The 19,443-nt window shown below is 52.8% G+C and overlaps 2 protein-coding genes across 8 annotated transcripts in view; one reads left to right on the plus strand and one right to left on the minus strand.

Moving 5' to 3' along the window:
* Positions 1-2,457: 2,457 nt before the first annotated feature.
* Positions 2,458-19,291, minus strand: ACAD10 (acyl-CoA dehydrogenase family member 10). Of its 7 annotated transcripts, none has more exons than XR_003252565.1 (16): positions 19,029-19,291; positions 18,353-18,558; positions 17,663-17,811; positions 16,539-16,733; positions 14,697-14,855; positions 13,767-13,926; positions 13,190-13,331; positions 11,762-11,830; positions 10,353-10,534; positions 9,636-9,786; positions 8,268-8,413; positions 6,988-7,161; positions 5,705-6,069; positions 4,389-4,561; positions 3,551-3,619; positions 3,144-3,235 (listed from the first exon to the last, which is right to left on the minus strand). XR_003252565.1 is itself a non-coding variant. In XM_026060256.1 (15 exons), exons 1-15 carry the CDS (start codon positions 19,286-19,288, stop codon positions 3,122-3,124), a joined length of 2,541 nt encoding a protein of 846 aa, XP_025916041.1. In that variant the 5' UTR covers positions 19,289-19,291; the 3' UTR covers positions 2,458-3,121. The 7 variants fall into 7 exon arrangements, 2 of the variants coding, with proteins under 2 accessions (XP_025916041.1, XP_025916040.1); XR_003252564.1 differs by having other exon boundaries at positions 3,551-3,622; XR_003252567.1 differs by having other exon boundaries at positions 3,551-3,622; positions 18,353-18,587; positions 19,029-19,107.
* BRAP (BRCA1 associated protein) overlaps positions 19,185-19,443 on the plus strand; it is a 15,500-nt gene continuing 15,241 nt past the window's right edge. Inside the window, exon 1 of the mRNA XM_026060258.1 lies at positions 19,185-19,368. Coding sequence (XP_025916043.1) covers positions 19,287-19,368 — 82 coding nt within the window. The 5' untranslated portion in view covers positions 19,185-19,286. The remainder of the gene's footprint in view (positions 19,369-19,443) is intronic.

Genomic DNA, 19,443 nt, shown 5'->3' on the forward strand with positions numbered 1-19,443 from the left:
GCCGCTGCTCGGCTCACAGCGGTGCGGTTCAGCTCGGCTCGGCTCGGCTCAGCTTGGCACCGCTCGGCTCGATTGAGCTTGGCTTGGCTGGGTCAAGCTCAGCTTGGTTGAGTCGGGCTCAGCTCAGTTGGGCACAGCTCGGCTGGGCTCGGCGCGGCTGGGCTCAGCACGGTACAGCTCGGCTTGGCACAGCCCAGCGCAGCCCCCGGGCCGGCGGGGCTCAGTGCCCACGGGACAGCCGTGCCCACGCGTGGAGCCGCTTCAGCTCCCTAATCCAGCGGGCGCTGGCTGGGGAGCGATGCCGCAAGGTGAAACCTCTGGGAGGTTTGGGCCCAGTCCCGTGCGGGGCAGGAGCCCGGCTCGGCCCGGAGATCAGGGCAGAGCCGAGAGCTGCATCCACGGCACGCCCAGGACAGCACCGCCAGGACATGTGTGTGCTGGCGATAACCCACGGGTGTCTGGCGCGGGCGCTGCCTGGGCTCCCCAAGCGGGGAACTTTGTGTAGTCACCGAGGAAATAAAGGCAGAGGGAGACCAGAAACATCGCTATTGCTTCAGTTAATTTTACGGAGAAGGTGTGACAGCTTGGTTGGCTTATGTAATAAACAGCCCTGGGATCCCTGGCTACCCAAACTTGCTGCTATTAACATGCACACAGAATCGAGAAAGGAAACTTCTGTGTGTAGGGGAAGTGAAATAAAGCCAGCAAACTGCCCTAACAACAGGAACTCTATCTGGTGCATGCAAATTAGGGGCTTTGCAAAATCCTCCCAACAGTGGCTAAAGGCCTTTTCTGCTTGCTTGCTTAAGATGTCCTCCACAACTTCAGCATGTCTAACATGTGACAGTGAACGAGGGATATTTTAAAATTATCATTGTCATCGCTAAGGAAACCACAGACCAAAAAGGCTGAAAAAATATTTAACGTCCAAAATAAACTTGTGGTAATTACCTTCTGACAGCATTTCTTTGACTCCTTTAGGACCGCTGCTGAGGGGTCTGTGAGGGGTAACTGGGGGTTGGTGGCTCTGATTTATTAATGGGGACAGAAGAATTGTACATTTTTTCAATTCAAAAATAGTTTAACCCGCTGTCCTGAAAGACCCAGGTTGCTGGAAGTCTTGGTGGTAACATGTAACTCCCGCATCTGCAAGGTCTCCAGGCATTTAATTCAGGAGGAGAGTATCATCTGCCCTATTTTGCAGGTAGGAACTGTGAAGCCCAGTGAGATGAAGCAATTGCTCAAGGTTGTCCAGCAGGGCTCAGCTTAGGCTGCACATTTTCTAAGTCAGCCGAAGAGAAATCTTCTTGTGCAGGGATCTCAACCTCTCTCGTCCTTGGTCACCCATATCTCCTGAAGGGTATGTGATTCCCAGTTGTGCCCCAGGCAGTGGGTCCTGGACTGCAGCCCTTTACGAGGTGGCCACTCATGAGAACCGCTTGTTCCAACATGTTCTCTCTCCCATTACAGGCCTGCATGCATTTAACCACTTTTGGGATATGCTGGAAAGACCTGTTATACTTGTAGCCCTGAAGAGATGTGCCTGTGCGCACTGTGGGCCTCCCAGAGGGACTGGGTCAGGCTGCTTATCCACAGGACAGATCGAAGAGCTGAGCTGCAGTCACGTCTCGTTCAGAGCTAAGCTCTCGTATGCTGTCCTTCATGTGTTTTCTGCCGATACTTGGATGGACAACTGGTGACCCAGGGCATTAGCCCCATGTTAAATGCCTTTGCTCCTCTTGAGCAGATCTATTCCCTTTCCTGGGGGTGAGTAGACAAACCCAGCAACATTAAAACCACATGCAATGGAGCAAACGCTTTCATGGCAGACCCAGCTCCCAGTCTCAAACTCTCAGCCCTGCAACAGCTGGCTGGAATAGAGCCTGCCTGAAAGACGAGATGGTGGGAGGTACAAAGCCAGGTCCCTGCTAGGAAATGATCCAAACTGGCTGTGTTGGCAGAGCACAGGCTCAGAGACTGCCTCCCCCCTTCCATAGCAGAGCCAAATGCCTGGGAGGGGGTTGAATTTCACTCTGGAGCCTGTGAGAAACCATCAACAGAGGTCAGGTCACAGGACTTCCCTCCAGCCCTCTGGTCACTCGGTCACTGCGTTGAGTACCCAGCACAGCCATCCTGGGGCACCTCTGTAGCACCCCTCGTACCCCAAAAGAGCAGGGACCCAGTGCCCACCCTGGGCAGCTGATGGATCTGGCCTTGTGGAAACGGGCTGCAAGGCTGACAGACCTTCTGAGCTGGAGGAACCAGTGCCAGCTCCAGCGTTGCGATACAAGTCAGTGCTGGGAACCTGTCAGACAGGCCAGGCCCAGACAGATACTTGGCAGTTAGGGAAGCAGTAAGCTGCACATCCCACTGTCCCGACACAACGTTTCCAATGGGAGCAAAAGGGGCATAAAATACTGAAGAGTTGAACTTGTCACTATACCAAGCGAACTCAAGGAAGTGGGTCCCTCGCTTTAATATTGCATTAATACCAGATTACAAATAAAGAGCCCAGGAATCACCACAATCATGCCCATGATTCTGTTCCTGCTGCTGGTCTCAGCGAAGCACTGAAAGCCTGTGTTGATCTGGTCCACATCGTCCCTGGTCCCCAACAAAACCCAGAGATATCCACTGCAGTCATGGGGCCGTGGGGGTCTTCTGAGTTCCTTCCAGCTCCAGGGAGTCAGGCACTGCCTCAGCTTCAGAGCCTCCCCTGAAGCCAGAGCCCCCAATGGCCTGATTTGACTCCTGCTGCTGACCAGAGCCTTTCCAGCAGTTGCAGATTGCTGGAGGTGTTGTGCTGAGTGAGAAGAGATGCCTTGCTCCACTCTCTTTGCCCTCAAAATCAAGACTTGCATCCTAACCTTGTCATTCCTGATCTGCTCTCCCCCTTGCAAGGCTGGTGTTGAATGACTGCAGCCTCTTGGTCCAGGGATGGATTCTGCCCCACCATTAATGAGCCTGACAATAACGGCACTGAAACCAGATACCGGATAACAGCAAACACCATTGAAATTCAGAAGCTTCCAGGCTGCAGTTAGCACGACCTCTCCCATGCCAGAGTGGTGGCTCTAGCCTCATGTCTGCCCAGTGCCGTGGCTAGCAGCTCAGTCCCAGTTTAGTGAGCGCTGCCCTGTGAAGCGCGTGGGACCTTCAGGCAGATGTGGGGCCCAGCCTCAAGCGAAGCACCATGCTGRGGGTCAGCACCGCCAAGATGCTCTGCTCCAGAGACCTGCATGAGAATAAGATCAGAACACACGCAGGGCAAGTAAGGGACTGCAGGACCAGGGAAACCTGGCAGCAGATGCCCCAGCCCTTTTTGTATGCCAGGAACACAGTGCTGGAGAAATGTCCTCCCCCGGAAACAGTGTCATGTTCTGATCCCACAACAGACAGGACAAATCACTCCCCCCACGCTTGTGGGCCCCCAGATTGCAATGCCTCATTCCTGATGCAGAGGAGGCCCCAGAATGGAGGTCTGCACATGTTGCTACTGCTTTATTTGGGCCAGAGTAGGATCAGATGTTGGGTGCATGCGTCTGCTTACCTGGTTAGCCTGATCCATGGCCCATACAGCCATTGCTGGAGCTGCTGCTTTGGTCATGGCACTCTCTGCCTGCTGGAAGAGGATGGGACATGTTATATCCTTCTAACTCCCCATAACCTAGTGCTGGCTTCCCCTGCTAGCCAGTCCTGGCTCTTTGCCAGGCACCACTGCCAGCTGCTGGGTGCGCAGCTGCGTGTCCTGTGCATGGGCCAGACACACCACACTCGCTCTGGAGGGAACCTGAGCTCCGCTCCGCTCCCCCAGAGACGATCTCCCCGGAGAACTGCAGAGATGGGCAGCCTTTGGGACCAGCGTGCAAGTCTGTCGCCTCCCTGCGTGGGAAGCGGCACAATCAGCCAAGACGCCTTTTCAGCTGTCATAACGTCAGCCTTGCAACTCCCCCAAAGGCGTCACTGCTGCTGTCCGTGCTGGTAAGAGCCCCGGTCTCTGCAGTGCCAGCTGGCATGGGGAAGGCTTGCCCTTGCCCTTGCCCAACTCACGAGCATTGTGACACTCCCAAGCCAGGACTGCACAGCTGTTTAATGTTTCACTGCATTATCTTTCCTCCACAGGCAGCACAACTCCTCCGCTGGCCTTCACAACATGCAATCACAGCAACGGTTGGCAATGTGGGGATCATGTTAAGGGAAGGAGCAGTGGGATAGAAGGAGAGATGGCAGGGATGAGGGGCTCTCTGCTCCCCCAGGCAAAGAGCAGCTTCTCCACCACAAGCCCAGACCATGGAGCAGAGAGAGTGCGGCAGTCCTGACATTCAGAGATGTGCCAACTCTCTCCCAGATCTGAGGAAGAGAGTGAGAAAGAAGAGGGAGGAGGAGACCTGCCCAGCTCAGCACTTCCAAGTTCCCTAGAGCTGCTGTTTCTCGTCCTTTTCTGCCTTCTTAGGGGCTCAGCCGTTAAGTAGCCTGAAATGCAGGTTCTTGCTCGTTTCTGCCTGAGCGCAAGCAAATGCTTCTTAAAGGCTGAACAGCCAATGGGATTTCTTTTTGGCAGCTAAAAGGGAGATAAGCAACATGCTAGAATTTGATAATGTCACTAGAATATGTTAATAATATAACCTCAGTAGCAACCCACAGATAGCAGCGTTTGCTTTCATGACACACTCTGTGAATGATTACCTCGGACTCCACTCCCGGCAAATCTGTTTACAACACCTCCCAGCCCAGAGCTGCCAGAACCCTGAGCTGCACCATGTCCACCAGCAGCACTGGGAAGTGCCAGGAAGGGGACCCAGGTGTCCTGATACCTGCCTATTGGCCCAACTTGCCTTGCATTGGCAGAAAGAAGAGATGCATAATTAAAATACTACAATTCAAGAGACCTGGTGCTACTCCCGTCTTTGCCACTGACCCACGAAGTGACCATGGGCAAGTCACTGATATGTTTGCTTCCTCACCACCCCACCAGGAACAGCCAGTGTCCCTCTGCTTCAGAGATTCAGGGCAGGAGCAGCAGTAGCTGCTCTGTGCCCAGGACGAGCCCAGGATGATGGCAGGGTCAAAGTCCAAGAGGCATCCCAGCATCTGCACTGCCAATCACACCCTTATCACTGGGCAGGAGGCTGTTTGCTGACGGAGGTGAGCGCAGGGAGAGCTGCTGCCAGGGAGAGCAGGAGAGCTTCCTGCCCCATCTGAGGAACCTCCCAAGCCAGCATATGAAGAGGCCCGGCCACGCTTTCGTCTGGAGCATCTTGGGAACAAGCAGAATGGACTTAGCCCTTCCCACACACAGAGACAGCAGTGATGCTCCAGAGTCCTGCCAGGAGAAGGGAGTGATCAAGAACTGGACTGGCAGGCATTGAAAAGCCCAAGCCCAGCCAAGCTCTGGGGACTCCATCGGCTTTGGTGGCAGCATGTGTTGATCCTGCACCTTGGCAGAGCAGTGCCAGTGATTAGAGCTGGCCTGGCATTAATCTGTTCATCTTGGAAGGGAGTCCTGGCCTCCGAAATCGCTGCTGCCCATAACATGAACTCTGCCACCTGAATGTTGCCAGCAAAGGAATCCTAGCTGTGGGGCTCTACAAGCAAGTGTCCAATGTGATCAGGAATGCCAAGAGCACCTAGAAGCATGCCAAGAGCACCTACCCTGCTGTAGGTGCAGCAAAGTAAGGTTACTTTAAGAAGGAAAGTGACTCACCTTAGATTTTTCAAGAAGAGAATGTGGAGTCCATCTGTGCCGGGAAATCTGGTGACCCCACTGGACATCCATGGCCCTTTCCAGCTTGCAGTAAAGACCTTGGGCTGTCCCCAACAGGCTGGTGGGGGGAACAATCAGAGGGACTTTGGGCGCATGAGCTGCCCTGGGATGTGGCTGGGTAACATAGCTCCTGGTGAGGAGCGGCCCAAGCCTGGCCCATGTACTGTAAGGTCGTATGAAAGGCTTCGTGGCGGGGAGGCTGTTAAACACACGGAATCCTTCTTTTATAGCAAAATCCCAAGCCAGGTCAGCCACGAACTCTGCATGCTCCCGGCAGCTTTCACCCGGAGCTGGCCTCGCATGGCCTGGTGACAAGGGAAGAATCGGACACTTCTGCTGTTATGCAACCCACATTACGCAGCCACATCCCAAACATCCCCACATGCCCTAGCCCAGGCCAGCCTTGCATGGCTCAGAAAGACTCTCTAAGGAACAGCAAAATAACATCTTGTCTTTCTCTGAGCAAAACTCCCAGGTCAGACCTGATGTATGCAAATAAACTCCATTGAGACTTCACAGCAACACCCTCCTGAGCGCCTCTGCTAAAGCTGGTGCTAAGTCTGAGAGCTCCACCTGTAGGACACATCTCTGAGCTCTGAACTCTGGCCCCTGCTCAGTTCYCCCGTGAAAGAAAAGCGACAACACAACAACCTCTGATAAATGCAGAAAGCAAACTGGAACTTGCATCCAGCAAAGAGCAGCAGATGGGGAAATGCTTTGTTTGTGCTCCCTTTTGGCCCTTTCTTCTGTTTGCAGGACACGACCTGACTGCACAACACAGTCTGCCTGAGAAGTCAACAGCCTCACACCTTCCAGAGCCTGTGCTGGGGTGGGGGGGCGGGGGGGGCCCAGCTTTGTGCTTTAAGGATAGTCTATTCCCATCCCTCTTCCCTGCATGCAGCAATAACTTGCTGCACATACACTCCCACACCACTCATCTCCAAATGCAGAGGTAAAACTAGATCCCTCATTTCAACCTCTCATTTCCTATGGAAGCTCTGCGATGAAAGCTCAAGACTACCTGCGTCTCCTGCAGAGCCAGGTATCTCCCAGGCTTTGCTTTACTGCCTGCAATTTCAGAGCTCTCAGGACACAGAGCCAGGAGTGCCCGAGCACTGCAGCACATGCTGCCGCCTGACCTCCCCTGGTTGCGCCCCAGAGCTCTCCCCGCACCGAGGCAGCGGCCCGGCGCAGAGCAGGGCTGGCGTGGCTGGGATCCTCACCCGTCAGAGAGCGTCTGTGCAGTCCCTGCAGCATCACGGCCAGTCGGAAAAAGGCAAAGGCCATGTAGAAATTCCAGTTCTCGGGGCGCTCCACTCCCATGCGGTCCCAGTACATCTGGGAATACTCCTCTGCTGTGGGGATTCCCAGCYGCCCCAGATCACACTTCCGCAAGCCTGGAAGATGCAAAGAGGCAACAGTGAGTCAGATGACAGCGAGGAGCTCAGAGCGTTCTTGGGATGCTGAGGCTTGTTGCAGACCCATGCGGGCTGCGGAGCAGTGGAGACAGTCACTGTTGTCATTCTAAGCATGGGCTGATCTGATGCACCTGCACCCACCTAGGACCAGCCCCGAAGCTCTGGACAGCTCAGAATAAAACAAACCCGAGAAGCTGCTAACAGCTACTGCAGCCAGCATGGGCAGGGGTAGCTGACCGGGCTCGGCTGCGATGTGGCTCTCACCTACGCAGGAAACGTGTGACYGCAGTAATTCAGCCACAATCACCCTTCACATAACAGAATGAATCCAGCACTGCTGCCGTGCTGTCTCSATATAAAACAATGGATGTTTGTCACCAGCCCACCTAGGTGAAAAGTATACAAGGGAGTTTTCTTCACTGGGGTGAGACTGGGAAAGCAGCGGCTGGTAGTTCGTCCTCCTGCATGAGGGAGTAATTTTCCTAACTGTTTACCCCTAGATTTTTCCTTTTAGCAAGTGTATAGCTTCACAGACAAAATTGTTCTGGGCTGGCTTAGTTCACAGCTTGGTCCTCCACCCAAGGGAGATCTGTTTCTTCTCATTCCTCTGGAAAACAAGTTCCCAAGTTTTACAGCTGAAGTGAGAGAGAAAATAATCAAAACGGATTTTTAAATCCAGATTTGCAAGCTGTGAAGCAGGGTCCTCCTCTCTGGGGCCAGCCCTGACACCACTGTTAACAAAGGCCCGTGTTCATGAACAGGGTGATAGAGAGGGCACATGGCCAAGCTCACAGCCAGAGCATCTTCTCGTCAAATGGGTGGCAGATCCCAGACAAACTGGGGATGGGGTGACCGTGGCACAGCAATCACTGCACATGCAGGAAGATGCCTCTGCCCTGGAGGGATGGGGAGGTTCTTCAGGGAGAGCAGAAAGGACAGAGTAGGAAATATGGTAGGAGACAGGCAGCCCTTCTCAAATGCAATGAGCCCAACTGTCAGCCGAGCTCTCTGGGCAGGAGCCAGTCTGTTTCCAAACTCTGATTCCTATCTCCATTTGTCAAATGTGACTTCGCCCCTCTCTGTACCTCTCAGTGTATCAAAGTGAGGTGGCAGGAAGTAGGCCATGCAGTTATTTGCCACATCAGAGATGGGATCTCCTAGAGTTGAAAGCTTCCAGCCAAGGACAGCAAGGACTTCTGGCCTCTCTGGATGAAAAATCAGGTTATCCAGCCTGTATCAGAGGGAAAAGAGGTCAGAAACGTTCCAAGAGGGGGAAAAAAAGCCAGTGCTCAGCAGCAGCAGGTGCTTTCCAATGCTCTTTGCTCTGTGCAAAAATTGCTTTGGGAGGCTGCACAAGTGAAACATTAATTCCTGCAAGCATAGGTCAGGAAGGACTGAGATTACTCAATAGTGAACTCCTTGGTTAATAATGAACTGAACTGTGCTTTGAAAAATAAAATAAGATGATTTGGAGCCTCAGATCATTAACAGATGTTACAGGACAGCCTATCCAAAAAGCAATGCAGGCAAGTCCCTGTCCAGGGGGATTTGCTGGTCATCTTAAAGCATACAATAACTCAAGGCCCTGCACCGTTGTGTGCTATAGATTTTGTTCAGTACAGCCTTCAGTGGCAGGGTGACTCCCAGGAGAGGGCAGCAGCCTATTGAGGAGGAAAAAGAGAGGGCAACATCCCTGCCAGGATGCAGAGAGCTCACCTGCTTCCAGTCACATAGAAACTGTGTGTACTACACCATGTGTGAAGGAGCTTTGGCCCAGAATCGGCAAAAATCTACACTCGGGGACTCACAGCCCTGGCAGCCAAGGTCTGACAACACAGGAAGAAAAGTTCTCCTTGCTGAAGTAGCTCTCAGCATTCCTCGCCTGTCCACAGCCACCACACCCAAGTGACTTTATCCATAACACCGGCAGCAGGCAAGTTTTGCCATGCATCCTGCAGCATCTCACCAACCATGCAAACTCTTTAAGCACCAAATATCATTAGCAACTTGCATCAGGACTGATTTCTGAATAGTGCAGAAATGGTTTATGACCCCCCAGCATTAGACCAGTGTTTGCAGTAGTCACGCCAAGAAACTCTGAAATGCCAAGCAGGCAGCAAGGCTGGAACCAGATGTCAGGACTCCAGGCTTTCAGTTCTTGCCCATCGTGCCCCACTCTAAAATGGGCACCAGTTTAAACTGCCACAGATCAGTAGGCAAATAAACATGGGGGAAAATGCGGGAGTTCTGGGTGCAAAAGACGCAAAGGGCTCCTGGCACTCCTTGATCTCATACCCAGAACATGCTGAACCTGACCCAAAGCATGGTTTTCAGGCTGCCCTGAGGTTGCTGGGCCAGCCCAGCTCAGCACCTTTTTAGGTCTTGCATGTTGCTTTACACCCTCTCTCCCTCTCTACGGTCTGTCCAGGGGAGTGCCGTCAGCCAAGCAGTACCTGAAATCACCRTGCACCACCGTCGTCCTCTGGGATTCAGGGAAGTGCAGAGGCAGCCACTCGATGAGTCTCTCCATGGCTGGAATAACATGTGTTTCCATAGCTCGATACTGCTTTGTCCAGGTCTGAACTTGCCGCTGAATGTAATTACCTGCAATAAGGGAATGAAGGCTCTCAGGGAAACGGATAGGCACAAAGAAGCTTCAAAACAGACACACAAAAGGTGCAGGCAGGAACAAATAGCCAAACAGGTCTCTGCCCAGCACCCCAAGATAAGCTCCAAGGATTTGATGATTATTTCCAAGGGTCTCGCACATTCATAACTAGGCTCTGGATTTGATATTCTGATGCAAATAATCCGATCCTGGACAAAAATGTAACTTCTCTACCAACTCTCAGAAGCTGAGATAGCCCTGCAGAGAGACTGGACAAGCTGAGGAAGTTTCGTCAGAGACAGCAGCAAGCACATTACCCCTGAAGCCACAGTGCAGCTCTTGCTAAAGGTAGGAAACTCGGGACTACAAAACACAGACATGGAGGATCCCAAGCAGCTTTCCACACGCTCACAGCAGGCCTGGGGATCAGACACTCTGCTGCACACCTTCCCTTTCCCATCTGCCACCAAGTTTGCCCAACTCCTGTACCCAAACCTGTCCCTTGAAATGCCGATACCCAGGAAGAGAAAGCAGCGATAGAGGATACGTAGCCTTCTCTCACCATGCTCCCCATAGTCCTCCAGCTTGGCTGCTCTGAGGTCTACGCTGTGGATCCTGGAGAGGACCTGACTCATGGCAGCATAAATAGCCCTCCGCTGGCTAGGCTGCAGCCCAGGGAGGGAGACGTCCCTGTAGACTTGGCCAGCACAGTGCTCCATCAGGAAGAAAGGTGTGCCAAGGGTGCTGGGGAAGCAAGGTGGAACCAGCATGTCTGAGGGTAATCCTGCTCCCTRTCACCTCTCAGACCTCACCCGCACCCCAAGCATGCCCCCAGGCCCTATCTGTGTGGCACGACGAGCAGCCTCAAGAGCACTGCTCCGGGAGCGCTCTCTCCCCGCTGTGGCCTGGGCTCGGGCCCAGCTCAGGCCACCCGTTGGTGGCATGGCTGCGGCATGCTCAGTCTCGGTCCCTCCAGCCCCAGGAAGCAGAGGTTGGGGCTGGGCTACAGCACCAGTGCTCTCCCTGCTCCCCTCGCAGTGTGCTCTGGAGCCTGGCCATCAGACTGCACGCAAACATCATGAACGGCGGGCACGCATTTACCTGGCAGAGCAGGGGGACACTTTACTACAGTGGCCAGCAGTGATCCGAGCAGAGCTGTGCTGACTGCCAGCTACGGGGAGAGCCAGAGTCTCTCCTTCGTCCCCTAAGGACTGAACTACAGAGCACGTTGCAGGCACAGACTCGCTGCTGTCGTATCTTTAGATCATGGGGCAAGTCTGAGGTCTGGCAGTTAGAAAAATCACCTTCTTATTGGAAACCTGAGCATATTGAGCCAGAGTCAGCAGAAAGCCCCATAGAACTGTTTTGTAGTCGCTTTTCAAAGGAAGACAGCATTTTAATTAATTACTAAAATAAGGACACACCTCAAACAAGCCAAATAAAAATGTTACAGTCCTTTGAACTTCTAGAGGCTCCTCTAGCCCAAGACTGGGCGAACACTAGTGAGGCTACTGCACTTTCGTGAGGCCTGGTTTTGGGAGACACAGCAGCTCCTGGGACAGATCCCAGCAGCTGTTTAACAGCACACAGTGATGCTAAACCACAACTGAGTATGGAGACCACCACCACTACAGCCAAGGGAAGGCAGGAAGGAGGGGCAGGGGCCAGAACCACTCTGTAAACACTCCACTTACATAAACAGCACTAGGAGTTGCAAGCCACCAGCATCTCATGTTTTAAAACACAACAGCCAGGCCAGGGATCCTTCCAGGTCAACAGCCCCCTTTGCATCCCTGGAGTCACTGAGCCTTTGCTGCGCCAGTCCGCACAAACACCCCTGTTTGCCTGTCTGGGTTCTCACACCTAACCCAGCCCCGGCGCAAGCGCCCCCTTCTTCTCTTTTCTCCTTGCCTTTGCGGGGCTCCGGCTGAGGTTATCAAACACACAGCGAAAGCTGAGGGACAAGATTACCTTCTGTCCTCACAGAGAGCAAGTACAGTGGGAACAGGAACACCGGCCTCAGAGAGAGCCTTCAGCACCCTGCCAGGGCAAGTCAGAGAGCCATGTCAGCACAGAAAGGCATTAGGGAATCGATACCAGAACTGCATTTTTGCTAGGCAGATGCACAATATTAAAGACTCCCGTGCTCAGTGTTAAATACACTAAAATTACATGGCTGGGGGTAGGGGAGAGAAACACGCTAAAATCTTCATATGGCCCAGAACCCCAGGATCCATCCACCACACTCCCCAGAAAGCCAAGGGGAGAGCACACCAGCCCCCACGCGTCCTGCTGCTCTGCCGCCGCTGCAGAGGTGTGTGGCACAGCGGTCTGGTTTGCAGCGCAGCCCCACCGCAAGGGGACCGGCCCTCAGCGAGGCTCCTCACCGCTCATTTTCCAGCTGTGCTGCAGCCTGCCTCCGACTCGAGGTGCCAGGCACCACAGAGCGCGAGCGGCCAGGCAGCTACCCCACTCGAGGGGGCACGCTGCTGGGCACGGGCTGCTGAGCAAGGCCCCCCACTCGAATGAGGCCTGGGAGGGGGCACACAGCCACTTACTCCCTGCCATGAGAACCAGCGCACGGGAGAAGGAAGACCTGAGGGAGCCTGCACGTCTGCGAGCCAAGGGGAGAGAGGCAGAGGATGGGCCGGGACCTGTATCTGACCATGCAAGTGAAACTCCCAAGTCAGAATGCAATCGCCCTCTTTGGAACCAGGCTGAGAGGGAATAACCAACTTGTTTACTTGGCAAAAATTACTGACAGCCCTTTAGTTAACAGAGGAGACAACAGCAGCCATGCCTCGCTACGCCTGGCGGGACACCAATTCAGAACAAAGAGTGTCATTCTGGAATCACACACAATGTTCTTTAATGTGACTAGGGGAACGTGCCCCTATCTATCAGGCAGGGTCAGTCCATCTTTCCTCCAGGAATCCTGAGCTTTCAAATCACCTCTGTTCTCATGGGACGTAGGGACTTCTACAGGGATCCTGCTTCACCTGACATGTGCTGGGAGAGCTGTGTTATGCCACATGGCCCGGGAGGATGCACAGCGTGGGAGTGGGAAGGGTGCCTTCCACGGGGGCTTTGAGCACAGGGTGCCAACTGYGTGTTCACCCCCAGCTGCAGGGCAGCAGTACAGCCTTGTCTCTCAGTCCAGGACAGTTCACGCTAGCTGTAGCGAATGGACGGATCACAGACTGGGATATGGAGCTACACTGCAAGATGCAGGGGAAGACARTGCGGGAGGCAAGTGTGTGAGCTGTGTGTGATGTGGACCAGAAAARTCAAGGCTGTAATACAGCACTGTCCCTCGGACAGGGCTGTCGGGGATCTCCTACAACAGTCTTCACCAGTCAGCTGGCACCAGGAACACAGCCAGAGCAGCTGCCTTCTCACCTGTATTCCTTGGCGACAGCAGGGCCTGCGGGAAGCAGACGGTTAGAGGACTCCTTCTTCAGCACTAGCGAGCTRTCTCCAAACTTGACATAGTAGGTCCGGGTAGACTCTCCGTGGCCAAACTGCCGTAACATCAATGGACCTGAACGGTTGCRAGCAAAGGATCAGCAGACAGAAACGCAGGCTGGAATTACTTTTCACCACTTCTCCAGTTCTAGTTTCCCTTCCTGTGCTTGGGGCTGGAATCTCATTTGCAGCAACCAGGAACCTACACGTTGCTTCTCTGTCCCAAATCCCTGGGGACCATGGCAGTAGCTCGCAGATGGCAATAGGCCAGGAATATGCCTGGCATTCATTTGGCAACTTTTGCTCAATCCCTCCCACACAAGGAAGTCCTAAAATGTTGCTTCCCAGTTCAACAGTGAGTGATCACTGAAACTTAAAAGGCTGCAATGTTTGCTTGGAGGGTGAGAAGCCTTTTGTTAGTACTTTCAATCCATCTGTCATATGATGGAAAGAACCAAAGGCTCCAGGATATGTGAACTTTCAGGCTGAAGAGCAAAAAGCACTGCAATACCTGTTGCCTGGCCACTGAGGACATTTTCAAGGTACTTTTGGAGACGATCTTTTGGGATCCCCATGGTTGGTCTCACTGAACAAGTATATGGAACAAACCCTTGCAGAGGAAAACCCAGACAGGTTTCCAGCTCTTTGAGGGCTACTTCTGTATCATCAACCTGAAAGCAGGAGGGAGGGAAAAAGATTGGACGACAGAAGATAAAATAAAGAGGTCTGCACACTTGTGATGCATTTATCTGCGAGTCCAAAGGCACTGATCTGCTAAGACACACAGGCATTCGTCGGTCAGTCCCTGCCAACRTGGAGAACCGTTACCAGTATTCGTGGAGCCACCTGCCTTGGTCTCTGTCCAATTCCAATGGCACAGGCACATCCCTGTGAGCTTGGGCTGGAATAAGAGCTGGAATTCCCTGTGTGCACAGGGAGCAGAGTTCACTCTTCCCACCTGGCCTGTGCTTGTTCCTTCCCAACTGGTCCCCTCACTGCAGTAAAACCCCTGTGCTCACTATCTCCAAAGCTTGGGGGTTATCCAGCCCTCAGATGACAGGTAYGTGAAGCCTCAGAGCTTCCACAAGGTTATTAAATACCCCTTAAAATCTCATATTGGACAGATACGGTTGTCTTAGCCACATGGTTAAGGCTGTTTCTGTAATAGGGAACTGAGGTCTATGAAGGAGAAGTGACTTCTCCAAGGTTACACTAGTTGTAGGGTTTAGAGCTGGGAACGAAACAGGCCAGCGCAGACTTTGCCAGCAGTGCTCCCCTTTAACCCTGCAACAGCCTGCAGGAATAATGACAGGCTAAAACAAAAGGCTTGGCAACATGGGTCTGCYGCTGCCACTTGGAAGTGCTGAGCCATTCAAGTCAAACACTGTTTCTGGACTTAGAAACCATATCCAAAGCCTGCCCTGATTGCATTGCTTTGTACCTTCACCGTTTTAATGCCAAGTTGGGCTGCTGCCTTTAGGTTCTGGCTGATGTCATCAAGGAAGATGGATTCCTGGGGCTGAACACCCAAGCGCTCCAAGCAGAGCTTGTAGATACGAGGATCTGGCTTGAAGATTCCTGTGCGGCAAGATTCAACTATCTACAGTGACAAACAATGGGTTGGTTATGCATGAATCTACTGTGATCACAAACACCTGAGCAGTGYTGGAAATGGAGGACAGGAGGGTGGGAGTGAGACTGACAGGCAAAGTAATGTGTGAAATAAAGGACACAAGGGGTGGAGGGCTGACAGAGCTGGATAAGATGTGATCCAAGTAACTGTTTGGGTGCTGATTGCCTTGGCTGTGGATCTGTCAGTTCAAATAAGCTAAACAGGATCAGCCAGTCCTCGGATGGATGATATCCAAGGAGATGTAATGATCCAGGTGACTCAGTGGATGTCCCCGGACGTGCTGAACTAATTGCTCAGTGCTGTCCAAGGAACTGTTGGAGTACACCACCTTCCAGATGGTCTGGAAAAGTGGTGTACTGGCCATTACACCTATCAACAACGCCAAGGCAATCTTCACAGCAGTAGAGGTGTTGACTGCAATTGTGTTGCAATTATCGCTAGCGCACGACATCCATAGATATCCACACCTACCGATAGGGTTTGATATTAATATTAAGTGAAGGGTGCATATGAGATGTTGGAAGGGGGTATAATAATTTGCGAGGTGGGGGGGGATGTTGTGCACTAGCGATATGTATGGAAATCAATACTCGTCAAGGCCCATCGAGGTCAAAAACGGTCAATGCCTATCAAGAGCAACATTGGYCCCAGACCAAAAGCTATGCATGCGGAACAGGAACGGGAGGAATCGCTGCCTATCGATAGTTGTGGAATTCAACAGGCATCAATGCTGCTCCATACTGAGAGGGATCGATGTTATTATGCCCCCACACTACTTATTACACCCCCTTCCGACATTTTACATTCCCACACCATTTATTACACCCCCTGACACTTATTACACCCCTCTGCAAACTATTACACCCTCTTCTGACATATTACACCCCCCACCATTTATTACGGCCCCCAACACTTATTACACCCCCTTCCGACACATCACGTGCCTCTTCCACTTATTATTGATATCGACATCGAACACTATTGATAGGTCTCGCATTCGACAGGCATCAGTGCTGCTCCATATCGAGAGGGCTCAATACTGAGAGAGAGTCATCGGTGCCTACCAAGAGCAACATCGGCCCCAGTCCGAAAGCTATGCGTGTGYGGCAGGAACGGGAGGTATCAGTGCCTATCGATAAGGTTCGATATCGATATGAATAGATATTGCCCCCACCAGTTATTACACCCCAATGCCACTTATTATGCCACCCTGGAAATTATTACGCCCCCTTCCAACATATTATGCTTTTCCTGACATTTATTACRGCCCCCCGCCACTTATTACCTGCCCCCACAAATTATTACGCACTTTTTCTCACGTACAGTGCAGTTGCCTGCCATTACACAAGTGCCACATTGCATGAGGGATGACACTGGACAGGCCATGGTTATTAAAGTGCTTTGAAACACTGGGATGAAAGGTACCACAGATCGTCATAAGAGAGCATCAGTATACCAAGAGAACTTCATAGACACCAGTGTCACTGTTATAATACACAGAAAGATGAGTCAATAATGACATAATGTTGACAAGATGACTTTAAACAGTCCTGGGTTTTCAATGGAAAATGTATATATATAGAGAGAGAGAGAAAGCTAGAGCTATAGAGCTAGACAGAGAAATGCATTTTGAAGTCTGTCCCGGCTTACCACATCAAACTGCTTTCGGTCTAGGGGCAGAAAGCTCTCTCCATTCAGCAGACAGAAGTTGTTGCTTAGAACAGCTGTCTTAAGACCTTCTGCACGGATACACTGTACTGCTTCTGCCATTATGGGGAGCTGTTTTATCATCTCATTTCTGATTAAGTTCAAGAGAAATGAACCCACTGGAACAGAAACATTTGCCTAAGAAACCAGAGAAACCCCAATAATGACAATTAGCTATAAGTGGTTTTTAAGCAGTGAAGAAAAAGCAAGACGAGGAGCAGCTGGGTAGGTAGATTGCATGATCACCTTATCTTGCTGTCTTACTTCCTTTGGCAGTGGAAGGCAGCCAGAGAATTTCTTGGCTTAGACCAAATAAAATGGAGTTCTCAGGTTACTAATTCTACAGAAAAGCAGTTAAGCTAAAGGGCTGATGTGGGGAAAGAGAAGTGCACTAGAACTGTGCCTGCTATTGAATCAAGGCAGGTTGGAGTTAAATGCAGCATTACCATTCAGGAGGCAGGAAAGGAACTTGTATTTTAAACTGAGCTGTTTCAGAAAGACTTTATGGAAAAGAGGACTCTTACATTGTGTTCCTGGATCTAATAAACACAAGCTGTAGTGGAGGGACTTCTCCTGAACCTAAGAACCTTCCCCAGGGTCCAGGTGTGTCTGTGCAGGAATCAGCAGCAAGTGGTCTCAGCCAGAGAATYGAGCAAAATAAGAGAGGGGATGTCTCTGTGGTGGACCGTCTCTGACTTATCATCTCTGCTGATTCTGGAGGTCTCTTGAAATTAGAAAGCTATGGAATATGGAGGAAGAGGCAGGCGGAAGTGATGGCAAATTCTGCTCGTCATCCTGTTTGGGTACCAGAATGATGAGGGCAGTGAAAAATCTGCCCTGATCGGATAGCAATACTTCCTAGATGTCTAAGAAGCCTTTAAGAACCTGCACTGCAGATGGTAAATCTGAGCCCACTCTTGTTCGATACATGAAGCACAAACAACTTCCACAGAACATTTTCTTTTAAAAGTTCCTCTTTCCTTACTGAACCATGACGTTCCCACATTGCAGGATCCCATTTCCCTGTAGTCAGGAAGCACAAAGAAAGGAGACAGGAGTTGGCTTACAATCTCAAAGCACTGCTGTCCAAATTCCTGCAAAAACTCCACAGTCGTCAGCTCTCCTCTGGTGTACTTCAGAGAGGGACTGTTTTCCCCTCCAGCGAGTACAGCTTTTTGGATGGTGCCAGCTGGAATACAATTCTGGACCTCCCAGTCTATATAGAGAGAAGTAAGAAAGCCAGGAGAGAGCACATATAGCATCATCAGAACTGGGAAACTGGCTAGAAATCCCTCTACAACCTTGAAATCTGATTCAAAAGACACAACACCAGCACTCATGAGACATGCTGGACTGAGGTAATTTACCCAGCTGCAGAGAGAAGTTCTGGCATCCCCCAAACCAAAGCACCTCATCCTCATTTTAGACATGATACCCTTGGGGTGAAAACATTAAGTCCTTAAAGTGTCCTGAAGCACCCAGCACCACTGTTAGGTGGYATCAGTCGGTGTTATTGCAGGACAGTTTAATCTTCCGATGTGTTCAGGCCCTGACCTGGGGATGTCAAAAAATGACAAGTTATTGTCAGTGCTAGTGCTGTGGATGGTGTAACTGGTTGTGCTGGGCAGCGGTATCATCAAAGTCACTGCAAGCAAATTCTTGAATACCTTACAGGAACCAGAGGTGACTGATGAAGAAATGTGAAATTCATTTTGTCTATATGCATAAAACCAGCAAGGCGAGATGAGGATACAGACCTGCAGCTACCTTGTAAGGGGCCGGCAGGAGCACTCCATTCACGTCAAAGATTACCGCTTTATACGGGCACGATCCCGAACGCCTGCCCCGGACCGACACTGGCGCCGCACACGGCGCGGGCCAGGGGATGCCGGCACCCTGCCAGCACAAGGCTCGGAAAACGCGTCGCAGGTACATGCCGCCGGCCACGCGGAGAGGAGAACCGCTGTAAAAGCAGAGAGATACGCMCGACCTCTGGGAAAAACAACACACACGCAGGCTTTTGAGCATCGTTGCACGGCTCCTGACTGGAGGGGGAGCAAACAGGGGGCCCACAGCCCTGCACCATGACTTTCGCGCCAGCTGGGGCYGGTTTAAGGGGAAACGAAGGAAATTTTTTCCCGCCCTTTGGCCAAGGGCATAGGGCCTCCCCCCCCTCCCCCCAATCCTGGGCCTAGCGGCGTTGTCATGGCAACGGGGCCTGCTGCCCCCGGCGCAGGCCTGCCTGGGGGAGGGGGGGAATGCGCATCCCTGCTTCGCTCCCGTCGCACCCCTAGAGTCACCCCGGGGCGCTGGGGGGCCGGGGAGGGCCCGGAGGGGACGTACGTCCCCTCCGGGCCCTCCCCGGCCCCCGGCGCCCCCCGCCAGGCCCTGCCTTGCCAGGAAGAGGGCAGGCTTCAGTGCCCTTTGACCCACCCCCGCCGCCGCCAAGTCTCGCGAGAACAGGCCTGGAAGTCGCGCGAGGAGCAGCCGGACCCAGCYCGCAGTCCCCACTCCCCTCCCCTCCCCTCCCCGCTCTCCGGCCGCTGCGTCGCCGGCGCTACGTCACGACGGCGCCGGCGTGACCCCGCCGGGGTCAGAGGGTAAAGGTGCGCGAGGCGGAAGTGGCGCCTCCTCTCCGTTGGCCTCGGAGCGCTACGGCGGCGGCGGCGGCGGCCCGCGGTGCCCGGGCCCATGAGCGTGTCCCTTGTGGTGATCCGGCTGGAGCTGGCCGAGCACTCGCCGCTGCCCGGCGGCTTCGCCTACAGCGCGGCCGGTGAGTCTGTCCGGGCCCGGTCGGTCCGGTCCGGTCCGCTCCCGCCGGGGGACCGGGCCCGGGGTGCGGGTCGGC

This window comes from Apteryx rowi, unplaced genomic scaffold, assembly GCF_003343035.1.
Source record: "Apteryx rowi isolate R43461 unplaced genomic scaffold, aptRow1 scaffold_168, whole genome shotgun sequence".
In the NCBI taxonomy this organism is placed as follows: domain Eukaryota; kingdom Metazoa; phylum Chordata; class Aves; order Apterygiformes; family Apterygidae; genus Apteryx; species Apteryx rowi.